General features: G+C 43.6%; 1 protein-coding gene across 7 annotated transcripts in view; it reads left to right on the top strand.

The window, feature by feature from the left end:
* The window catches only part of GALNT13 (polypeptide N-acetylgalactosaminyltransferase 13), a 109,995-nt gene that overhangs the window by 17,577 nt on the left and 67,581 nt on the right, over positions 1–24,837 (top strand). For 6 of the 7 annotated variants that reach the window (XM_068686907.1, XM_068686910.1, XM_068686908.1 and 3 more), the window contains one exon: positions 21,905–22,073. The exons of the other annotated variant lie outside the window; for it this stretch is intronic. In XM_068686907.1, the coding sequence (XP_068543008.1) occupies positions 21,905–22,073 (169 nt within the window). The remainder of the gene's footprint in view (positions 1–21,904; positions 22,074–24,837) is intronic. 7 annotated transcript variants of the gene reach the window in all.

Below are 24,837 nucleotides of genomic sequence, written 5' to 3'. Positions count from 1 at the left end.
ATCTGTGCCCTCTGTGATATGTCAACTACTGGTGGTGCAAAGGGCTCGTTCACCTTTTTTTAATTGGTTATAAAAGGCCTACAGCTTAATGAGAGGGACCTAGGAGGCACTCCAAGGCTAAGCTCTGTGGCACTACAGTAACAGTGCACTGGGGAGAATTTCTGCATCCAGTTGGTCTGACTTCTGACACCTCTGTATTGGGTTTTATTCTAAATAGTTAAAAGCTTTTCTGAGGCTAAGAAGAAAAATAAAAATAACTGAACTTTTATATTTTTATTCAAACATTAAAAAAATACCTAGAAATATATGGAAAAGTGTTTTCTTTTTTTTTTTTTTTGGGCTATCCGCACAGAACTTGTTAATGTCAGTGCTCAGCCAAACCCAACAACCCCCCTCCCAATTCATCCCGTAGCCTCTTAGCACATTTTCTATTACATTTGGGGAAGTTTTTGCTCGTGGAGAAGTAAAAGGGGCAAGTGTGCATGGCGATGTCTTCTTGGTCCTCGGCTGCTCCTTCCTGTAGTATCCCTGTAAAGACTCCCATTTCATCGAGAGAAGACAGCACCTGCTATAAAATTTACGAAAATCTGGCCAGCCAAGAAACCTTTTAAGAGGAATCACAACATACATTCGGTAGGGAAGGCTTTTCTTAAATGTGCAAAGCAAGAAATATGACTCAATTATCAGTGAAGTTTCATTTCCAGGCTTGTAGGAGTAAGTACAAGGCTGATCTATTAGCCCAGTAACACTTTTTAATAAGGTTTAATAAGGTTTTCTCAATGGATCCAAGTGTCTTCTGCGTTGTAGTTTTTACACATGAAGCTGGCACCGTGCTGCTGGAATTAGCGTGTGTTGTACATTTGCTATTTAAGGCTGGAGTGCCTTATCCCTCCCTTCCACGTGAGGCAGGTGTTCGTGGAAAGCTGTCCGTGTGCTGGCTGAAACTGGTACTGACACATTCGTTATATTCTTTCTAATATTCCTGAAAAAAAAAAAAAGCAAGCCTTGGCTTTCCAGTAATTTCCTGTTCTGCTGTTTGCACAGCTTGCTCTTAAATGTTAGATATTTTCAAATCTAATTGTCTGGAAAGTGTTTTTATATGCAGAATGCCTATTTGTACACCCTGCTGCAGTCAAAGAAATAATACGTGGAGAATGTTATTTTGTATTAATTTAAGCAGCAGTTTGTCAAATTATGTTCTAGAAGTACAGTGGTCAGCAGCAAGCTGGCACCGTGCTGAAGGGATGTATTCACTGTACTATGTTGTGGAATGTTTTCAAGATGAAAAACTAGTATTTAGTTAAAGGATATGTATTTTGTAAAGGAGCGTTCCGTTTGTAAAAGTGCAGGGATGCATTAGTGCTTAGCTTCTGTTTTTTTTTTTTCTATTCAAACTGAATTTCTGACACTTTGCCATTGGGCAGTGATCATGTGGTTAAACACCTGTGACAAGTTCTCATTTTTAATTAAAAAAAAGAAAAAGGTACCAAGTATTGGGAGTATTTACAAAGAACATGAGTGCTTTTCAAGAATAGAAATAAATGAAATTAAGCTCGTTTTTCCAAGGCTGGCTTTGTGTGGAGATTGAAAGGTTACAGCACATTTACTTTTAAAATTCATGGGATGTTTCTGCATAGATTTGCCGATAGGATTGCATTGTAAATACGAGGTAATTTTATCCTATAATTTTATTTAATAAATGACATTTTCCAATCATTAAGCCTTTAATCTGAAGCCCTTGTTCCTTATGACTTAACATTACGAGACCTGTGCAGAGGTGGTGCTGTCTCAGCAAAAGCTGTAAAGCTGCGTGTTGTCCAAGTTTCCAAGTTTGTGTCCAAGTTTTCTTAGGGGCTGTGACAAGCAACGATTTAAAAAAAAACAACAAGAAGACCTCCACTTGTAGGCCTCCCTAATATGACACAGGGTGCAATTATTGTAGCCGATTCAGCTGTGACAGGGATAAAATGCACAGAGAGAATTCCAGAGTGCGCTGGATTGCAAGAGCAATCTGCCTCGTGTAATGCTGATATCTGAAAGCCAGATACACTCTAATCATGAAAGACCTTCTCCCTTAAGTGATGAGTGCTTTTTTTAGAAAAAAATGAATAATTGTCAGTCTTTCATGGTGTAGGAATAATTGAAGCGTGTTAAATTCACTTGTTTTAGGCTTTATGTAATGACAATTTCTCCTATTTGCTGTTCCAGGGGAAATCAGAAGGTTAAGTACAGCATCCTGGGACCTTGGTGCTGACGGGTTCAGCAGTCGGTTCCTCTTCTGATAGGATAATTTAATGCGGTTAAATTTTAAGACTATTTGAAACTTCATAAAATGCCAATTTGCCTCGTTTTGCTACTCGGTGGAAATGATGATTTTTGAGTCAAATGTACCATGGCTCCAGCACGGGCAGCTTTAGCGGCTGGCACCAGTGGGTAAATCCCATTGCTTTTTGTCAGCTGCTGGAGGAGCATAGCTGGTGGCTTTTTGTTTGTTTGTTTCAGTGCCTCAAAGGCCCGCTGCTGTTTATCAGCAATACACATCTTTAATCTTCCAAACATTTCCTCTAAGCATTTCCTTTAATTTCCTCAAGGATTCTGTGTTTGGTGTCATAATTATTTATGCCTATATGGTCCTGAGTGCTTAATCCTCGTTGCATGCCATGGCAAGACAATGAAATTGGGATATATGCTGTGTAAAAAAGCATCTACATTTAAATACTGACTATCCTTCAAGAATATTTTAAGTTATTTTGTTTGAAGACTGCGTTATTTGATTGTTGTGGTACGGATGCTGAGCAAAGAGAGTGAACTTTCCTTATAGTCACCACTGAGGTGGAGGAGAAGAGTCCTGGAGGCTTTTCTTTCTGTACATCCAAAAAAAAAAAAAAAAAGGCAGAGGAATGGGCTTTAGTGATTTTTTTTTATTTTTTTTGGCTTGATTAGCTGGAAATGTTTATGCATGCTGATGGTAGGAAGCTAGTGTTTACCTGTAGGTATCATTTTTCTTAGAGAAAGCACCCAGGTTTTGTGCCTGGTACCAGCTCTGAGGGTGCTGGTGCTGAAGCAGAGCACTGTTGCTACCTCTGCACTGGGAGCTCTTCAGCTGCCTTTAACTGCTGGCTCTGTCAGCTCTAATTAAACTGTTGTGCTTGAAATAAGTTTCTTGTGGGAGCGCTTGTGACTTTCTGTAGGTTTAGAAGCTGCTCTGACATTGCTTTCAAAAGGAAAAGAAAAACTGCCGGAGCTGTGAACCTCAAATTAGGCAGGGCAGATGCTCCGGTACTAAATGCTGTTTATCTTGTGTGAGTTTTATGGCATGGTGAAGGAATGAGCCTGAGAGAAAAGAATTGCTTCCCAGTGACTATGTTGGGCATCTTAAATACAGCCAAAATAAACTGGCCTTGGCGTATCCGCTGTTAACAGGGGTCTGTGGTATGAGGAATAAAGGCACAAACCATTGAAATGTATTAAAATTACTCAGCGTGATTCTTTTTTTTCAGTTATCATCCTTTCTACTATGGTAGGAAACACATCTTGTAAAACCTTAACCACGTAAAATGAACACTGGGTGTAGGTTCACTTAAAACTCCCGTTCATTTATCTAGGGCCGTAGCTTGCAGGTCCGTCTTCTGCGAGCCCTTGGAGCACCGCGATGGGGTGAGCGCTGCCAGCAGCCTCCATGGGCAGCTCGATTCCCTGCCTCCTGGGGTTCTGCCTTCTACACTGAGGTTTTTCTGCCTGCGGGAGGAAAAAGATGCGGGGTGGCTCTCTTGCTGCTGGTGAGCCCACAGGCAGATACACCTCTGCCACTCACAGCATTCTGGCAGCTATTCAAAGCCTCTGGGTGTTGTTTTTAGAGCAAGCAGCCGCCTTCCTCTGCTCTCCTGTGACTGTTTTATGCCTCTGGCCATTCTCCTTTTGCATCTTGCCATGTGCTGGGTGCTCGCAGTGGGGTGTGGTGCTGAGCACAAGAGGGCTGCCCCATCCCTTGCTCACCTTGCCCTCAGCAGCACCAGTTTGTGGCTCTCTGCAGCCCCTCGGTCCATGCAACCGAGGGAGAAACAGCAGAGGAAGAGGCGTGTGGTGATGAAACAACAGCTGGCAAGTTGAATAGGAAGGCAGTGTGATGAGAAAATGGTAAAGCATCGGACTCTAGGGTTCTGTTCCAGGTGCCTTTAATAAATGGCAGAGAGATGGTCATTCCTTAAAAAAAAAAAAAAAAAAAAAAAAAAAGGCCAACCCCAAACCAGCAACTTTAGGAACACAAATTAATAGTCTATTTCTTCTGCAGTATTACAAGGTATAATTAAAACCTGCTGCCAGAATGAAAGCGTAATTGCTAATGTGGATTACTACACCAAGGAGACCTACAACAAGAGGAAGTTTCAGGCATTTGGTGGCAGTTTGGAGCTCCCAACTCTGTATTTTCAGTTTCCTACTGCTTTTATGGTCAGAACTGTTACACTCTAAGTATGGAAAAAGAAGGAAAAAAGCCTTCCTAAATTATCACAGTGGGTACAGTTAAAAACAACCTTTGCAACAGTGCCCGTAGATAAATACTGCCATCCATTTCATTTGTTAGCCTTAATTTTACCTTGCAAATACCTGTATGCATAATTTTGTATTGAAAATAATTTCTGCTTTGGGCTTTCAGTAATTAATGGTGGAATTAATATTCAGGCTGGATTGTGTGCAATCCCTGCCGTTATAGCAGCAATAAGTAGGAAGAATACTGAGCTTGTGGTTCTGGTGCTGTCCTGTCCGGTCTGCTGCTGGCAATCGGTGCTTTGGGACGCATTTGATGATGAAATTTAGGATTTCCTTTGAGTGCCTCATAGGAAAAGTTTCAAATCTTGCCATCAAAGTTAAGCTTTTGGGTAGGGTGATGGAAGGACTTTGCAGCCCAGTGGGCCTGGGAATAACACTGTCACCTGGCCTCTGAAGCAGATTTGTAGGGTTGGCTTGGCTGTGATCCCTGCTGGTTAACATCAGCCCAAGCATCAGAAATCATTCTGCTCACAGATGGACTGTGCTTCAAGGCCCTCTGCCCAGGAGAAACAGGAAAATCTCGGAGAAGGCTTGAACAGTCAGAAGCATTGAACTTGTGGATGAAAAAAAGTCTCCGATAATGGCAGAATCTGTTCAGGAGGTTATTCAGGTCTTCAGGTCTCTTGTGAGCAAGCCACAAATGTCACTTGCGGATTTATCAGGGTAGGTACGTATTGGGTGGCTCTGTGCTGATCTTTTAGAGTATATACCTTTGTCTATAGCATGCTTGGTCCTCCTCATGTTGGAATGAAAAAAATATGTAAAGAAAATGATACAGATCACAAATTAAGTACGAAATGAAGCAACAGAGCTAGTAAGTGGGAGCATTCGAGCCCAGACACCCCGATCGCCTCTGTGGTTTCGTCTCTGCTTGTTAAATGTGAGTGGGTGCCTGTTGGGTTGAAGGTTGGAGACAAATGTAGTTCACCAACGGATCTGAGGAGCCTGCGTTGCAGTGGAGAGTTACAAATTTGTTTATAACATGTGGCTTTTATGCAGCTGTGCTTCTGTTCCAGGCGGAAGCACAAGGCTGCAGAGTGGGCGCCGTGCACGGCTGTTGGATCACCTGCTGCAGGGTCACCTGGGGGGCTTGCTAACCTTGGCTTTCGTGGGTGTTTGGTGCAGGTTGGTGGGCATGGGAAGCTTTTAAACCAAGTAAATAGCGGGGATATGAATGTATTTTCTTAGATTATTTGTTCTGCCTGCTTTTGTGTGAAGCCTGCTGCTGGGAGGTGGGAGAAGGGCTGCTCGTTTCGTCTGCATGCAGAGGGAAGGAGCACCACAGAAAGTACCGTGGTGGACACTGCCTTTGCTGTCTTGGAAACACCGTGTCGTAAACTAAAAACCTGTGCTTTATCCTGCACTCTAAGATGCTGGTAATGAGATTTACAGAAGGACTTCTGGGAATGCCCCGATGATAATCTCACAATTAATTCCACATTACTGAGGGCTGTCAGCCGCTCACCTCGTCTCCTTGTAGCTGGGGCCATCTGTGATCGGCGCAGGTCGGGGAGAGGAGGGCAGCAAGCAGGGCAGCTCTGATCCACTGCGGTGTATTGGGTTTATTTGGGAGGTTTTGGGGGGAGCATCACAAGAGGAGCCACAGGAACGTGGGTTGCTTTGCTGCTCCCCAGACCCCCGTGGTGCTGGCCCCAGGGGAGGCATCGTCCCATGCATGGTGCTGCCTCGTGCTCCCAAGGCTCAGCTTCCCGGCTCTGGAAGCAGCGTGCCCAAAACCCTGTGGCTGTGCTTGAGCACTGCTGTGCCTGTGGTGCAGGCAGAGCCTGAATTTATGCACGCCTTGTTTGTGCCAGCTGTTAAATGGCAGCGATGATATTTCACGGCTACAGAGGAGCACTATGAGGCTTATTAATGCTTGGAAATGCTGCTGGCTCTTAGGAGGCAAGAAATATTAACCTACTTATTTAACAAATAGCATCAAAATTAATTTTAGTTGAGTTTTAAACCTTGTTGTTTTTCCCTTCATTATTCTGAAATCTTTCCAAACAAGTCCATGTAGCTCCTTAGCACTGCAGGAAGAATTCAAGCCTCTGAGTGCTTGGCTTCGCCGTCCGTGTTTATGTGAAATTCCCCTGGATGTCACAGCTTCAGTCAGTGCTCCTCGGGTTGGAAATGCTTGTTCTCAAATGGGCTCCTTTCAGGGAGCGTGAGTAATTATTCTCGTGCTTGCTTAGCTACCTGTTACTTACTGTAGTTCGTGGAGCTGATGCTTTTGAATTTGTTTGATGTCTTTTAATCTTTAGACCCCATAGTATGTGTTACCATAATGATGGTGCTAACACATCCATTAATTTAGCTAATGCTTTACAAAATCTCGAGTTCTCATCTGTTGCAGCCATACAGAACTGCTGAAACACACACAAGATGTCACACCCCCACAAAACCTCTTCAGAAGAATAAACATATTTATGTATCCTCTAAATGCAGTCTGTCTGTTTTCCTGCAGGCTTCATGCTGTGCTGAAAATAGATTTTACTGAGTTTTAGAAGTACATGTTTGAAGCATAATTAAACTGGGTTTGGGTAGAAATGTCTTCTCCTTTGCTTTCTCCCCCTGACAAGTGCTCTCACGCTATTTGCTTGGCTACAAAACCATTTTTGCTTTTGGCTTTCTTTTGTCTGAGATCTGATTGTTTTTGACTACTAGGTGTCTATTTCTGCATTTTACAAGTGCTTTTTTTTTGTTTGTTTACAGCATATTTCTTGTCCTTTTGCTGTCTTTCTAGATTAATTTTTGTTACTGTCGTCTCTCAAACCCTCTTTGTCTATTCTGTACATTCATCCATTTTTTTCTAAATCCGGTTAATGCCCTGTGGAGTTGTTGATATTTTAACTTTGTTATCTAACAGCTTCTCGTTAGAGGCTCCTTATTTTTATCCCTGTTTGTGGGTACGTTTTGAAATACGTGCAGGCAATTTCCTTGCAAGTTTGGATGCATCAAGCGGTGCCACTTGCGCCCATCCATGAACCACCCACCATGAACTGCCCGGCATGAACCACCTCCTGTGCTGAGGCTCCTGCGGCTGTTGCCTGTGGGGCCGGAGATAATCCCATGGGGCTGCAGCCCTGATCCTCAGGAGCTATAAAGCCAGAGATAAGCAGGTAGGGCAGGATGATGTCAGGCACTGCTTGGCTTTGGGAGCAAACGGGCACGTGGGGCTGACCTGAGATGTGTCCTGCTATCAGCGACCTAACGGGAACTCCTCTTGCTCAGTCCTCATCAGATAAGCCTGTAGGAAGCAAAACCCATTGACAAGATTATCTGGCTTTTGGAGTATCTCACAGCAGCCCCTTTGTCCTCACAAAGTGAGGTTATATGGGGGTGAGGATTGCTTTTGGCGTTTTAAAGCAGGTTTTTAAGGCAGGCCTGGTGGGTCACTAAGCCGGTGATCAGGCACAAAGTGCTGCTGCCCCCGCAGCCCTGATTCCTGCCGGGAGCTGCTGATGGGTGCTCGCAGGGCAGCAGCCTCTCCTTGCTCTCCTGCAAGCCAGCCTGGGCTGGGAAGGTGACGCAGGCTGAACTGCAGCTCAGCACCTTGTGAGGACTGGAGTAAATCAAGAGGAATTACTGCCCAACGCAGAGGTGCTCAGCTGACCTGGAGAGAAGCAGGTGTTATTTAAATCTCCAAATCCTTCATTTAGGAGGCACTTTGGTACCCCCTTCCAGCCTCGGCAGAGGGGGGTCTGTGCTACCCTCTTCCAAAATGTTAGCCTTGATTACATTTGAACACAGAGAATACATTAAATATAAGGCATCATTTAACGCTGTGCTTGTTTCAGTAGAGTACTGGAAGATGTTTTGTCATTAATATAGAAAAAAAACCTCACACTCAACTAATGAAGAAGAATGAAAATGAGGAAGGTTCTTGAGCTTCAGAGAGGACGATTTGTCTTCCTGAAAATCGTAATCTCTTAAATTGAAACAAAAGCCCAGTGCAGACCTGTTTTCCAAGCTGCAACTATAGAGAGAATCACAGGATGGCTTTCGTTGGACAGGACCTCAAGGACCACCTCAAGGGATGGAGCATCCACATCTTCTCTGGGCAACCTGCTCCAGTGCCTCACCAAGTCATTTTTGTGGCTAATGTATTTTTTTTTCTATTTATTTTTGAAAGTAATTAGGGCTAAGGAATAGTTGCAGACCCGTGCCTGTACGGTGTGCAGCCCTGCCTGCAGGGAGAGGCGCCTGCAGCCTGGCTGCGGTACCTGAAGCTCTGTGGGGTGGCACTTCCACACTGCTGGCTTCTCATCGGGATCCCATGGCAGCAGCCTGTAGGGCCTCAGACACCACCATGGTTTCTTTCTCAGGTGGGTTTCGGGGCAGGATTGCCGCAGTGCACCTCGTCCAGCCTGTCACCTGCCGCAGCTCCTTAAATGCTGCATTGATCAGAATTAATGGGCACGTCCCAAGTGGTGTAGCGCGAATAAATAAAGGAGAGCCCAACTAAATCAGCCTGTTCCCTCACTCTAAGTTTGCTTTCCTTGCTCCCTTCCAGCTGTTGGCCATGGGGCTGTGCTGCCAGCCTCGCTGGCAATGGGTAGACTGCTCGGGAATTAATCTAAATGGAAAATTGCGATGTTCCCGACTCAGTGATGGTTTGGTCTTCCAGTAAAGGGAGAGGGGGTAATATGTAAGTGAATTTTGTTTCTAATGTGAGCACGTTCATCCTAGCCTTACTTAGTGTGATGAATTTCCCAATTTTGTATTGCAGGCGTTGTGCGGATTCCACAGGATCAATTAATATGTGGCAGGAATTGTAAAAAAAAGAAACCTTCTCAGGGAAGTAAATGATTCTCAACAAAATTTTATATGGGTTCAGCTGGGAAGTAGTGACAAGAGAAATACCGCATAATTTAATTATGCGAATGCTTTTTATTTCCATTTTACAGTTCAGGTTTTCCATTGGAGTATGTTGCAAGCTGGAAGACATTAGCTACGAGACTGTCCTAATTTAATGGGAGTTGGTTTCTTTTATGGTTCTTCTTTCTCGGTGTTTGCATTTAAATGAGAAACCTTGGTACGTTCTTAGCTATGCATTCGCGGCTGTGCTATCTTCTCTTCCAGGAACATCTTTCAGGAAAGATTGCTCCATAGGAAGCTAAGCTTTCAGTATAAACCATAGAAAGACTTTAATATAAATCTGTATTAGCAGTGTATTGTTAATGGCAAATTAGTTTTTACATGACTTTATGGATTTTTTTCCTTTTATCAGCTCTTGATTTATGTGAAAAGAATGTGCCTGTGAAGCACAGTTTATTGTGTAGTTAGCTCTTTTCAAAAATAACAGTGCCGTATCGATCATCACTGGTGTCCCGTATACCTGTGTGTGCCTTTTGCTTTCCTCCATCTATTTCAGCAATTAAAAATGCATGAAGTGCTTTAATTAATTTGCATGTAGGGTGCAGCTTCTTGGAAGAGTAAGTTCTGTGTGTGGAAGAATCACTGGCTCTGCTCTGCCCACAAACTGATATTGCAGTGGTGATCAGCACTTGGTGCAATGAAGCAGAGCATCTGGCTCAGCACTGGCTGGGTGGAAGGTGCTGTACGCCCAGGGCATTTCTGCACTGCCTGGAAAATGAAAGAAATGATGTTTTAGCAAGACGGCTTTTTTAAAAAAAAAAAAAAAAAAAAAAAGTTAATTGGACATAGCTTTTAAAAATAAGTATTTACATTTACCAAGTCATACATTCATATGTATCTATACAGAATGAGGTATTTGGGAACTGGCTTGCATCCAGTAAACTGGAGTAATGAAGAGACTGGCTTTTGTTTTGAAGTCTGATTCTTCTACCTATGCATTAAAATGTCTCTACTGTAGGCGTTGTGTATGTGCTCCCCTTCTACGTGTAGGTCACTTTGGGGTTGGAAAGCCACCTGGTGCTTGTGTTCAGGTGCAAGTTTAAATTTTCCAGGAATTTAACTCATAAAAGATTTCCCAGTTTAATCTCATTTTTTGTAATTGTACTTTTTTATTTTTTATTTTTCCCTGTGCCTCTGTAGGATGTAATCTGTATGGGTTTAATTTTATTTGTCTATTACTGTATAGACTGGTCAGTTGGCTACATATGTAGGTGGGAAACTTTGGATTAAGTAAACCAGTGATGGGACACATCTCTCTTACGGATAATGTGGTCCTCTCTTCAGCCCTATACAGCATTCTCTAACAGGATTAAGATGTGTATGTGGCCAGGAGGCTGATGTTTAAAATTTGATGTGTATAATACCACCTGCAGAATTCATTGCCTGCAGCTTAAAAAAGCACCTGTAACACTACAGATCACCCCGCTTTCATTTAAGACAAAATCAGACACAATTTCCTATCACTTTGGCACTTGACCTCATTGTTAATTCATGAATGGGAATTTACCGTGGTGATGTCTGATAATGAAAATCCTTCTGGAGGCATCCCAATGACCCATGAACAAGCACTGCAGCATCTCACGTTTTTGGCACTGCTTTTGGTGCCTGGAGCGCCTGCTGGAGCCGTGGGTACCGGGGCAGCGGGGATGGGCTCTGCTTTCATGCTTTCCCTCTGGGTTATGATCACCTGAGGTGTTTCTGAGGTCAGCTGCTGGCTCTGTCTGTATTAGAGAGTTTCCTTTTAAAAAATGCATTCATATATATTTTTTTTTCTGTGTTCTGAACAATAAGCTGTGGTAAAATTGTAACACAACCACAAACCTATTTCATTTATGCTTTTCTGCTTGTCTGTAACTAGAAATAAGACTTTAATTCACAGCTGCTTTCAGTCTCCATCCCTTTGGTGTTTTCTTGCTGCTTACCAAATCCTGGTGTAAAACCAGAACCTCTTGCTAGAAAGCAGTTAACACGCGGAAATCCCTTCCTATCCTACAGGCGTTTGGCCTCGCTTCAGGAGAGGAAGCAGCAGAGCTCTGGAGGGTGAGAGCAGTAAATCCCGAGCTGATTGAGCAGCGTTCACAGTAAGAGGCAGCCTTACAGAAGTGTCCTTCCTGTGCAGCTGGTGGCAGGCCTTTTGGGGTGCCTCGGAGAGCTCCAAGTGCCCTGTGTAGGGGTGCACAGCTTCCCCACCAGCACGGGGACCCCTGTGCTTGCCCCTTGGTGCCGGGTGGCCCTCAGCAGGAACAGGCCTTGTAAACACCCATTCCTCTCTGGAAATGGGTTTGCCACTTGTCGTAAGGAGTATGAATTTCTCAAGGAGGTTTCTGAAGTTGCGTAAGGTTGATTTGCAAGGCAGTGGCTCTTGGTGAAAGATCCTCCTTCCTTTTTTCTTGTGCCACAGTAACATTTTGTAACCTAGACCAACGTACGCGGCTTCCATGAGCAAGAGATCGATGCGTGCCGCTGAGATGTGACATAATTGCCCATCAGCCCTCGCATCAAATACCAATTAGGATAATGTATGGCTCTGTGTGCGCATCCCGGCTCGCAGCGTGGCGATTCAAGCGGCAGTTGTCTGGAAAGCAATTAATTCCAGTGCCTGTAGCTAAATGGGTTTGGGAACCGGGGACAGGCCCTGAGACGGAGCTGGGCAGGGTGCTGGGGCAGGCTGCCACCCTCAGCCCCGCTCCGTGCCCCCTGCCCAGGGCCATATGAGGCCACTTTGGTGGCAGGGACCTTTGGGGGGTGTCCCATGGCCATCACGGCCTCTCCTTCCCGTTGCCTCCCGGGCCTGTGGCCTGCTGCCTCTGGGGCGCTGGTGAGGGGAATTTGGGGTGGTGAAACTTGCTGTGGGTAGAGATGGGGAGGGAAAGAGACTGAAAACGTCGAACTGTTCAGCCTGGCAGGAGAAAAATATAGAGCAACCATAAGGAAGAAGCTTTTAGTAAAGGTTTACGGAAGATACGGCCGCCTGGGTTTATTTATACATGAAACATTTCCCTTTTCGGAGATGTGGAGAAAGCAAGCGTGTTGATGAAAGCAGATAAAGCGCTGAGATAGGAAAACTGTATGTCAGGAATGGTTTGACTTTATGTAAGGCACTCTAAAATATGAGGCTGCTGTTCGGGGAGGGTTTAAAAAATAAAAATAAATGAAACTCCTCTTACCTTCATTCCGTTCAATTACTGGCTGCTTAGTGGTGCCTTGCAGAAGATTGGTTTGTCTGCCAGGATAAATCACACATCTTTTACCCAGTCTTCAACGTTTTGGGCTTCGTTTGTAATGGTGAATTTTTCAAACTAACTACAGCTGCTAAAGCAGCGGGTGCGTGGCCTGCGGCTGACACCCCACAGCAGCCCAGGGACCTGGAGCTGCCCCTTACTGGAGCTGATGGGGCCGGTCCCAGTGAGCACTGGGGGTCTTTTTGCTTGCTCAGCAGTCAGCATTGGTTAGGTATTTGCATTGCAGCTAAATTAATGTTGATACACCGATACATCTCTGCTGCATTGTTGCTCACTTATTATTTTGGGAGAGGTAACTCATACCTCATTTTACGTACAAGTGCAGAATTCATTTATAAAGCCCTATATGTGACAGATGAGCGAATGATTTAGTGAAATGCCATCCTTTCCCTTGGGGGAACGGGCTCCTCTCCAGCCACTCTTGTTTATCTTAGTCCATTATGCTGGAAAATTAAAGTAAGCAATACCTGGGGATGCTGTGTTTTCTTTTTGAAGACGATATCAGTCTTTCATTGCCACGGTCATAAAAGATATTGCGTATTAACTGCTTAGGTATCATGCAGTAAGACTGGAAGGGGATTGCTTGGAATAGGGGATTGGTGGTATCCTCTTCAAAACAGCTTGACTGTTCAGCCCAGTATGTGTGGCTTCCGAATTTTGTGTTACAGCTGATTTGCTAAACAAAATGATTCTGAACTGCATTGAATTAGCATGACATTTAATTGGACTTTTTTTTTTTTAGCAAAATCCAGTAATAGCTATTGCTGTGGTGCAAACAGTGCTGGTAACTGCAAAGACCTTTTAAGCCTAGGGGATTGCAGCGTGCGGTTATGTAATTGTGTGTAGGCTTCTTGGGAACTCACGAGGATTGTTGGGGAGAATGGGCTGCTGGTTTTGGTGTGAAGATGCCTTCCAGATCTTTCTTAGAAAATGACAGCCAGCATCTACAAGTAGAGCTCACATCCCTCCTAAGTGATTTTTTTTTTTTTTAAATCTGATGATTACTTTACTTTCACTCCAGGCCTCCTTGTGCCCTTTCAGGCATTTTGCCTCCAGGCTGTCAGTACCAGTGTAGTCTGCTGCATCTCTGGACAACAGGTGGAGTGGAAATGCTGAAAAAAGGGTATTTACTGCAGGAGTTACAGTGAGTTACAATGCCTTTACTATTGGAAAGCAACTTGCTTTTTTTTTTTTTTTTTTTTTTTTTTTCCTCCAGATTCATGGAACTCTTATCTTGGAAGATATTGTAAAGTAAATGACCTATTTAATGATGTTTATGACAACTTTGCGGGATTTATTGCTACTGTATAATTAAAACTAGAATTCTTTACGTTCCGGATTAAGATAAGTCTGCACATAGTTCGGAGCAGCAAAAGATGCATCATGAAAATGGCAAGGGCTGTGAATTGATCCTGTCGTTTATTGGATTCTGGATGGAGTTGATAAATTATTTGGGCATAAAATATCAGGATTATATAGAGAGCCTTATAGCCACTATGGAGATGCAAATTTATGAGGAACCTTGGGATAACTTTCTGACTAGACAGTTCCTGAAACCAGAAAGTGCTTTTTGATGCCATGGGTGTTTTTCATTTTTTTAAAGTATCTCTTGATGGTGTTTGCACAACCACATAACACCCTCACTGTTCAGAGCACAGGCGATGTGCTAAAGCCCTTACCCAAAATGTCCTTGGTGCTTACTCCATGGAGCTTTGATTCCTGCTTGCCAGCATCACTGCTGCTCGCGTCTCTCCGAGGGGCTGGAGGCATTGTGGAGTCATGCCGCGGGCTGCAGTCGTTCTGCTCCCTTCTCACTGGGGGGAGCTGGTGGCTGGGCTGGCTCCCTGCCCCCGGGGACACCAAATAGCCCCCTGGCTGCCGGAGCACCAGCACGTCCTGCAGTGGTGGGACAGGGCTGGGGATGCACCATCGCCGGGCTTGAAACCGAAGCGCAGGTGTTGCACCGAGGTGCATGGAAGGAAATCGAACACTTGGAGAAAAAGCAAAAAAAATGCATGGATGATGAGTCCTTGTATCTTCTGAGTGTTGCCACGTCTTTGTGCAACAGTCTCCGTGCAGAGCCTTCGCTGAATTGTTAAAGAAATTGAATGCTTTGCAATCTATTGGGGTCAGCTTTTTTTTTTTTTTCTTCCCTTTCTTTATCTTGAATTTTGTGCTTTCTATTCTCCACTCCACCAAAGACCTCAGCACTTCCCGTAAGCCCTTGTGAGGGGGTTGTTTTCATTTCCAAAGGAGGCCTATCTCCGCTGACAGATGATGAAAAATGTCTGCAGGCAGAAAGCAGGAAAAATAGCATTTTTATTCTTTGTGGGCATGCTTCGTGTCAGTTCCATTATCCCTGCGTGCACCAAGATGGTCACTGAAGAGATGAGCAGTTAATTCTTGTGCTTGGAGGTAAAGCTATTTTTGATGGACACTTTTTTTTAAAAAGAGCCCATTTTTGAAAAAGCACAGTATTGGAAATCCCCTTCAGTAAGTTAACAAGCAAAACTGCTGAATCACTGCCGCTGCTTAGTTGCAACCATTAAACAGAATTAACTGAGGCAGGGCAAGATGCATACGGGTGCCTTCTTTGGGTAGTGTTCAATAGGTACAGCTCCTGAAATTACACAAGTGGGACAAGGTGCAGGAGTCTGCAGGGGATTGTAGATTGCTTTGGTTTCAAGATCTTGAAAGATAATCACAGAAGAAGGGTTCTGCTGCAAATTAAAGCAGCCTCGCTGGCTTTGCTAGAAGCCTGTGAGTTTGTGCCCTGGCAGGACAAAGCCTTTCTGGTGTGCTTGGTTCAAGAGGGATTGCGATCCGTGGGGCAGGGCTGATGCGAGGCTCTGCTTGGCTTTTCTCGGTGGAGAGGCTGAAGGAAGAAGTGATACTGCTGGGAAATGGGAGGGTGAAGTGAGGATCTGTAAGGGCATCGACAGCCGGAGAGGGTTGGTGGGGGATTCCTTGTCTCCCAAGACAAAAACCAATGAAAATGGGAGGCAGCAAATGCAAATCCCATCAAAGGGAACAGGGCTGCTCTGCTAAGCTCTGCAGCTTGTTGTCAAAAAAATTAAGCAGATTTCAAAAGGGAGTACGCAGGCTGCCAGCTCGCAGAGCCCTGGGGCTGCCGACACAACGATTTGGATGCGGCCCCACCTCAGCACAGTGAGACCTGGGGGGGAATCACGGTGTAGCTCTGCGTGTCCTTACCTTCCCTGCAGTGATGGGAGAGGTGCAGTGTGCAGCCAGAAGGGTCCTTGTCCTGATCGAGAAAAACCCTTGGACTCTGTGACCGAGTGGGAGGCTGTCCCCAGCCGGGTGCAGTGAGCAGAGGTTTTTGGTTCTGGGGTAACGAGTTGTAATATTGGAAACTGCAGGAGGCCTGCAGACACTGCATCTAATCAGTGCTGCTGCTGATATTGTTTTACTCTTGTGTTTTTTGTAGTTCTGCTGTGAATTACTTGGCACACGAGTTTTTCTTAATTTGCGTGCTGAATCCTCAGCACAGACATTGGGTTTAGTTGCTGGGTGCCCGACCTCCTCTGTGTCCTGCTCTGCTTTCGCTGAGATTTCTCTGTGCTCAGCTCTCTCTTCCCTCACAAACTTCTGATTTTGTCTGTCCGAGCTCAACACTTAATAATCCTGAGGAGCATCAATATTCCAGTTTTTATGTGTTTTATCCTGAAAGTTCTGTTTCCTTGGGTGGGTCAAGGTAGGAGCCCAATCTGCTCAGTTCCCGCCTTGCTTTGATGTGATGGTAAGGCTGTAAAATGCCCATCTGCACCAGTTTCAGCGGATGCTTTAAGTGCAGTTAATTGTGTTGTGTGGGGGAAGTTTTGGTGACCCCCTGAGACCCACTTCACCCCTATTTTTCTATCCCCTGCTTTCATCTTTCATTTTAAACAACGGCAGGCACACTACAACTCCGTGTTCGTTAACCATCGGGCTTTGATGTTTACCGAGGATTGACTTGATTGGACTTACGATCTTAGGAATGGTTGGACCTGATGATCTTAGAGGCCTTTTCCATCCTAAATGGTTCTGTGATTAATCCATTATTTGTGAATTCACCGAGTGTATCAGGGATGTCACTGATACCATGTGAAATGTTCATGTTTCTAGAGCTAGCAAAGAGCTGTTAATGAGAGACTGAGACTCATTTCAGTCTGTGAAAGGGAACGTGGTCAAAGTGAGATAGAAATCTTGAATATAAATGAAAATACAGTATTTTGATTCAGTTTCTCATAGAAGTGAATTAATCTGGTACAATAAAATTTCATTTTCCCCATTTCTTCAGTGTATAAATGTATAAATATATAAGCTGAATGAATATAAGTAAATAAATAAACGTATATATAAACATCCTCTATCTCTTACTGGGGCTTATTTTGAACTTTCTGGAATTTGTTTCCAGCGCCCTTGCAGTGGGTGGGGATGCGTTGCAGGTTTTGCACAGCAAATGAAAACTCCAATAAATTACCAGGGACTGGTACGAAAAACCAACATGAGGCTGTGGACACCTCCCGGCAAGGCCAGGGCACAGAGTGAGGCAGGAATAGCAGAGGGCAGCCCAGCACAACATTGAAGCATTGCACGAGTGTACCAACAGCGAGAGGAAAGCCTGATAAGGACCGACTTGGTTTTCAACACAAAGAGAAGCTTATAACAAATGAGGCAAGGGTTTTGTTTGTTTGCTTGTTTGTTTGGTGTGTCATTAATATTCCCTGCAGATTTTGACTTAGCAGTGGTAGAAGAGCTTCCAAAGCGTTTGTGGATCAGGCACAGCGATAAGCTCATCGCTGCTCTGCCAGGTACTGTTGGTAGAGGAAAATCAAACACAGGACGTGGCAGCACGGTCTGTTACCCGTGGGATTGGGCTGGGAGGGCTGCTCCTGGTGGGCAGCCTTCTGTGGGGTGGATCAGCTCTTCCCGTGGGGAAAAGGGCCTGGAGGCAGCCCGGATTTGACAATTTGACCCTCCTCTTGTTGCCGCAGCAGAGGGTCAAAGCTGTTCGCTACTCAATCTTTTCAAGTCAGTGATCTTCACAATACTATCAAAAAGAAGCATAAAAGCTACTTGGGAAAGGTATTTTGCACAGTAAATCCTAAGTGATATTTTTTAAGACGTACTCTGTAAGGAAATTGCTTGCTACGCTCGTTTTAGCTTTTTAACACCGCTACAGACGGAGTAATTCATAATCAGCAGCAGCGTGCCTTTGCTGATTGTTGCCTCTTTTACCATGCACGCATTCTGAATATTTAAGAAATAGATTACGGTGATGTTTTTTTTTAATCTTCTAGATGCAGAGATTGTTATGTTTTTGTTCCGTGATTGAAATATATATATTGACATCGTGATGATTTTGGTATGAAAACCTGGCATACAGGTTGGTATTTCATAACATGTTGGAATGGTTGGGTTTGCTTGCTGCACTAGTGAGGTGTCCTGTGTTTCCTAGGAAAAAGGTAAAGAAGAAAATAGAAATGTGGTGGTATTACCATAGTATTGTTATCTGAAAAAAAAAAAAAAAAAGAAAAAAAGAAAAGAAAAGTTGTGTTTGGGTTAAATAAATAGCAAAGCACTCAAGTAGAAATATTTCTACTTGAAATAAGGGATTAGAAAACCAAGTTGGATGACATACCTGGTACTAGAGAACTTTTGGCAAGATCTTTAGTTTCTTGGAAATACTCAGTGCTAGCAAAAACGTAAATTCAATTTTCTATGAAAAATTGGGTCAGATTGAACGTTTGCAGTATATCTGTTTGCTAAATATTCCTTCCATCTCTGGTGTTATGATATACACTTAGTCCTGATTTTAGTATTTTACCATGCAGCTTGGTTTAGTTACAGAGCCAAACAGCGTGGCCCAGCTAGACTTCAAGGAAGGAAACCACAGAGAACTAGAACAGAACTCATGGATTTCTCAGTCACAGATGTGTCAGCCCTGGCTGCGATGTGATGTGGTACTGGTTGGCTTTGAATAGAGCAGTGAGAGCAGAAAGGCTGGTTAGGAAATTCCTGATTAGTTTTATAATAAACTTCAGGACAGCAAAATCTCTTCACAATTTCATCTTGATGAAGCTTAGCAAACAACAGAACACAGAATCTTGTAAGGAAAAATAAGCTTTGCAGATGGAGCATCTAACTCCTGCTTTCAAGAAGGATGAGCAAAATTTTTCAGGCAGAGGTAAATTTGAGTCCCTGTAACGGTACAGTGCAAATGAGCTGGGATTTCTAATGAATTTCCAGTGAATTTACATTGGAGCATGACGTCCTCTGCAGCTGTCGTTGTTGTTTGGGCTGCAGCCTGGAACCCTCCACTGAAGGTATTCTGCCTGTTTTAGGGAGCACAGCTTTGGTAGTGGATTTACTATAAGGAGAGGCAGCAAATTTACTGTCATAATTATCGCTCTGCTAATAATACACTGATAAATCATTTTCACAACATGTTTTTTTCATAGACAATATGTTTTAATGAACAGTTTCTGATTTCTATAGATTAAAACTGTCACTAAGAAGTTTTTAGCCAAATCCAAAGAATTTCAGCAGAAAATCAAATCAAGTTGGTATGTTGTCTACTGCTTCAGCTGTGTTTCAGTTTGGGTGCCTTTTTCCCTGTTTCACGGGGAGGTGGAACTGATCTCCTGCCTTTTTTGAGGAATTTGTTCCTTTCCATTAATCCTGTGTTTTTCATGGAGGAGGGCACTGGCCAAGCTTCTTTCTGTGCTTCTCCATCATCTCTGCGGCCAGGCTGACTCATTTACACAGTCTGCTCCTGGCTGCTTTTTGGATAAATTGGTGCCCTCAGCCTCCAGCAACTGAAAAGAGGCAGAATTTATTTCCATAAACAAAATTTGCAGCTTGAGGGACCAGCTCTTCAAATGACAGCCTCTGCAGAGCCTCATCCTTTCTCCAGAAAGTGATGATATAGCAGACTTTAATTACCAGCCATTAATTCCGCGTATTTTATGTTCCTATTACGTACGGCATAAATATTCCTCATGAAATGTTTCGAGAGGAGTTTATCAGCATGTACACCATGTATTGGTGTGCATGTGTGTACAGTGCAGGACGGGGAGGTTCCAAGCAGTGTGTACCAGGTACAAGTGGTGTGGCTGCGCAGCGGTGCAGGATTGCTCGGAGAGGCAGCTGTAGGAACAGCAGGATTGGTTTTCCCATGCTTGCCTTCTTCCTGGTGGTATGTCTGAATGGGTTTGGCTGTGAGGTGTGTTCTCTAAGATAAAATTCTGCCTAATAGGGAACATAAAGAGCAGCATAATCATTAATTCCCTTCCCAAAGCCAGGTGAGAGGAATCAGCAATTCTGCTCAGACATGAAGAAGGTATTTATCTGGTAACGTGGTGAGCATGCACTTAGTGCTGGTGCCAGTGCCGCCGCCTGTTTGGCTCCGGGGAGGATGCTGCCTACCCCAATACACGTTAACCACTGAGGCTGTCATCCTTAGGAAATCACGCTGGGCGCACAGAGCTTCCGAATCGCCACTTAGGATGCCAGAGCAGCCCTGGATTGAAGCAGCCGTCTGATAGTAATTTCATCTCGCCTGTAATCGCAGCGAAACCTAATTCATTTCTTCTTGTTGCAGCATATAAAAGTGCTGCTTCTGATCAGAGAGAAGGATGAAAATACATCAAATAATGCCGCTAACATGTTCTTTGCTCAAATGAAGCGTAAACTAGAACTGCAGAAACAAACCTTTTAGGAAATTTCTGGGAGATTCTTCTAGCAAGCTCTGATGTCTGGTTTGCTCAGAAAAAAATCACTTTTCTCCTTAAGAAGTAGCTTATTTTACTTTCTGTGCGTTGCTTTAGAAAAGGCTTTATTCTCCTCGCAGTCTTTGTTGCAAAACCACCTGATTTAATTACTGTTTGGCTAGTGGAGCCTTCATAAGCGCCGGTCTTTGAGGACAACAAGAATCCAAATTTTCAAAATACTTTCGCCGCTAAAGATGAAAAGTGGTGGCAGAAAATAAAAACAGGACTGCTGGATCCCTTCCCTAAGGCAGAAAGCTGATGTTGGACGCAGGGCTGTGTTTCGGGCACTCAGCCTGATGAAGCTCAGGGCTGTCACTGCTGTGCCCAGGCGGTCCCGGCCAAGCCCCGCTCTGTCGGGATGTAGCTGTGCTGCCGGGGCACAGAGAGCTTCGGGTTTTGTTATTCAGGAGAGCAGCAAGTAACAGTTATCACTGCCGAAAAATTAATCAGGATTAATTATTCAGCCTGAGTCAAGAGGCTGATTTGTGATGTGAATGTAAAATTAGTCACAACTCCGGGTTTTTCCTTGTCCTGTTGGTTGATGTGACTTCTGCGTAGCGGGTGGGGAAGCTGGGCTCTGCTGGTCGGGGTCAGAGGAGCACACAGATGATGTTTCTGTCATCCTTTTGGTGGCTGCTTGCCTCAGAATAATGGTTATAAACACTTGTGTGCTTGGGAAGTTTCCTTTCTTATTGCATACTGTCTTCTAAAGAAGTATTCTTTTATTTTATTATTTTTTTTTGGTGTGTCTGTGTGCTTGCATGAGGCTAGGATAACATCGTTTTCATTAGAGTTCAAATGTTGTCACAGTGATGTCACGTTTTTCTTAGTTAACAAGATGCAGACCTAATAATGAATTGACTGTACAAATACTGCTCAAAACCAATCTATAATTGTTACAAGGTTGGGATACTGTATTTTCCAGGATGATTTTGGGGGCAAGAAAATGAAATGGGGGGACAGGGGTTTTGGTTGGTTTTTGTTTTTTAAAGGACAGGTTTATAATGTCATATGCCTGGCAGTTGGGACTAAATCAATAATAAAAGAAATTAGATTGACTTTAATTTACATGTTCTTCAAATACTCCCAGTAACTATGAAAGTGTTGTCCAAACCTTTTGTTTGCAGGATCTCTGAGTATGATGCTGTGTGCTGTAATCCTAGTGTATCTCTTGCGAATATTCATGTGCTGTCAGTGTGATTCCAACTAAAAGCTGGAAGTGCACAAATCTGTTTTTATCATGTTAGAAAGGAAGCAGATATCTTCAGATCCAGATAGACGTAAAATCTCACAGTTTAGCATACAGAAAATTCTGATGTGTTATTGTTATGTTTTTTTTTTTTTTTTTTTTTTTTTAACATTCCTTCTCGAATGCCCAAACCCGTGGAGTCCTGTTGGTGCAGAATAAAACGGACACCCAGGTATTAAAAGTTGGCCTTCTGCTATCTTGTATTCCAGCTGTTATCTCTCGAAACCAAGAAGGACCTGGAGAGATGGGAAAGGCTGTGCTCATTCCTAAAGATGACCAGGAGAAAATGAAGGAGCTGTTTAAAATCAACCAGTTCAACCTTATGGCCAGTGACTTGATTGCTCTAAACAGAAGTTTGCCCGATGTGAGACTAGACGGGTGAGTGCCCAAGGTACTGTCCGACTCTTGGCACGGGGGGCCAACTAGCAAAGCCATGCCAGGCTTCTCCTCATTTCAAAGCCTCAGGTACAGCCTGGTAATCCCAAGTGGGTGCTAGGAGCAGTGCTTGCCTAAGGAAGCTGCTTGAAAATGCCAGGGTTTACCAGTTCAGCATTTGGCTTCTTATATACACATTCTCAGGAAAAGAGTTACGGCAACACAAATGTTGTGATCCTATGCAATTTGTTTTGTGAATAGATGAAAATTGTTAGCTTACAGCAATCAATTTACATTGTGGTGCATAACAAAATGCTGGTTTGCACTTTTTTCCAAGGAAAACTTGTAAGATTTTAAAATAATATGAAATACCGATGTCTACTTTGTAAATGTTCTTAATTGTGCTATTGGCATTTGAAAAATGGCATTAAAAGTTGACAGCTTAACTCTGATAAGAGGGCACTAGCAATACTAGCAATTGGTGTGCAGGAAGTAATTTTCTTTTAGTTCTGTCCTTAGGCATTTCTGGAGTAATCACAGTTTTAAAGAACCTTTTTCAAAATGTGCCGTTTTTCAAATCTAAAGGTTTTAAAGTTTGTTTGTTTATTAATTTAAGTTGTTTAACTTACAGCCATTGTTTTTGGGTGATGCTTGAAGTTTCCGTGTTGACTTTGAGACTGCGATACAAACAATACAAACTATGGTTATGAATACTGATGCCTGTTGTTGACTTGCCAGCATGCATAAAACACCTCCTTTTGACAAGAGGTACTAAAAGCAAAATGCAGAAACCCAGATGCACTTAGGTGTCCTGTGTGTTTTCAGTTTGATGGGAATTAAAAGATCAGAGATCCTATATAGAAGCTACTGTCTGAGCAGGTGAGAAAGCTCGTGATCAGCTCTGCTGGCTGAAGGCTCGTGTGTTCACAGCTGGGTAGCCACCAGTGCTGCTGCACTGTCTTCTCTAGGCTCTCAGCTCTGCCTTAAAACAATTCTCCCCATTCAAACCTGCTGGAGCTTGCACTGCTGGTAATGTAATGACCGATGCTCTGAATTCCTTAATATGTACTTGGGAACTGATTTATGCACATGAGCGTTTGCAGGGTTTTTGGAAGCTTTAACGCAAGCTATGTAGCACAAAAAAACCCCTAAATATTTCCCCTTATTTTACAATATGGCATTTTAAGGATAGTTTTGTATCCTATCGTTCTAGTTGCTGCAGCTTGTAAGAAATGCAAACGTAGAGAAATATTAGCAGAGCTAAATGCATACAAGTTGCCAGGTCTTCTAAAGTCTCCCATTATTTTTAATTTTTAAGCTGAATTGTCACTTAGCTGAAATCCTTCTTATTATGCTTTGTTTCAAATTAAATTCCTCGGGTTTCCATCAAATTTAAAATCAAGTAAGTACCTTTTTCCCCCTGGATTTTGTTTGTAAGTGTATGCAAATAATAGAAGCATTACTTTAACAACAGACCTTGTTCACAGGCAACACAGACGATGCTTCTCCAGAGCATGATCATTTGTAATTTGTTGATGCCAATTTTCCATAAAGCAATACCTAAGACTACTGCCAGTAAAGATGTACTTCATGTAATGGGAGCATCAGAAAGGCTTTATTGCTTTTTGCTTGTTTGCTCTTCACTGCTTGCCCTTCAGAAGAGCGCTGAGTGCAGTCGTGATGAGCTGGTGGAGCTGGCTGTGGAGCTGAGGTGGTTCCAGCAGGCGCAGGGACCTCATGCAGTTCTGGGAAATGAGGGGGATGCGGTGTGCTGCTGGCCCTGCTTTTTCCTTACTCCTACCTGATTGTTTTCTTGTACCACGATGCTCTTGGCAGAGGGCCCACGTGCATTGAAACCACCCAAGTAATGGTCAGGTCAGCACGACAGGATCCTCTCACTCGAGACCTGAAGCAAGAAACAGGAGCGAGTGTTGCGCACGCTGCAACGAGGACGGCAGAGCTTCTTGGTCTGCTTCGAGGAGCCTTTTCTTTTTCCTGTCAGCAGTATTGAAAGGAAAGCGAATTCTGAATAAACAAGGAAAGTGAATGCCCAGTCTAAGAGGGAGATGAGTTACTTAATACTGAGAGAAATCAAAGTGCTTCTCTTTGATGAAAAGAAGTTTCGTATTCTATCTGCGTTGAAAAGACAAAGTGTTGCGGGGTTTGGAAAAAATAATCATTTTCATACTTTCCTCTTCTGACAGATGCTTTCTGTACATATTCTGTCTTTAAGGAGTATTAAATTGTTCTGAATCCCACCTCATAATGCTTTACTATTAAGGAAGAATATGATTTTATGGTTAATGCATTTAGTGTCTGTCAGAAAGACCTATTCTTGTTGGTGGGGGATGGAGGCATCCATCAGATTTGTGCTGGGTGTCTAACTTACCACACCTTTTACTTACAAAGACAAGCTTTTCTTCAGGAAGTTCTCTTTGACAAAATTAGATGAATAATAGATGCAGCGACCCTCGGTCTGGGGCCGGATTCATGCCAAGGTGCTGGAGAAGGGGTTGGGTGCCTCCTTCTCAGTGATGGCACTGCCGAGCACGAAGAAGACAAGCGTAGGCTCAAAGCAGAAAACGATGTGTCTGAATTCCCACACCCCCACTTCAACAAAAACTGTGCACTCAGCTTGCACACAGGTCGTTTGATGACTGTGAGCTAATGCCGAATTTACACAGCACCCACAGTACTCGTGTTTGTAAAATGAGGGAGAAAAATGTTAGATTTATTTAAAAATAATTAAAAAATCATCTCTCCCTTT

Source organism: Anas acuta, chromosome 6 (assembly GCF_963932015.1).
Source record: "Anas acuta chromosome 6, bAnaAcu1.1, whole genome shotgun sequence".
In the NCBI taxonomy this organism is placed as follows: Eukaryota; Metazoa; Chordata; class Aves; order Anseriformes; family Anatidae; genus Anas; species Anas acuta.
Note: the sequence above shows the minus strand (reverse complement) of the source record. Positions and strands in the feature narration are given on the sequence as shown.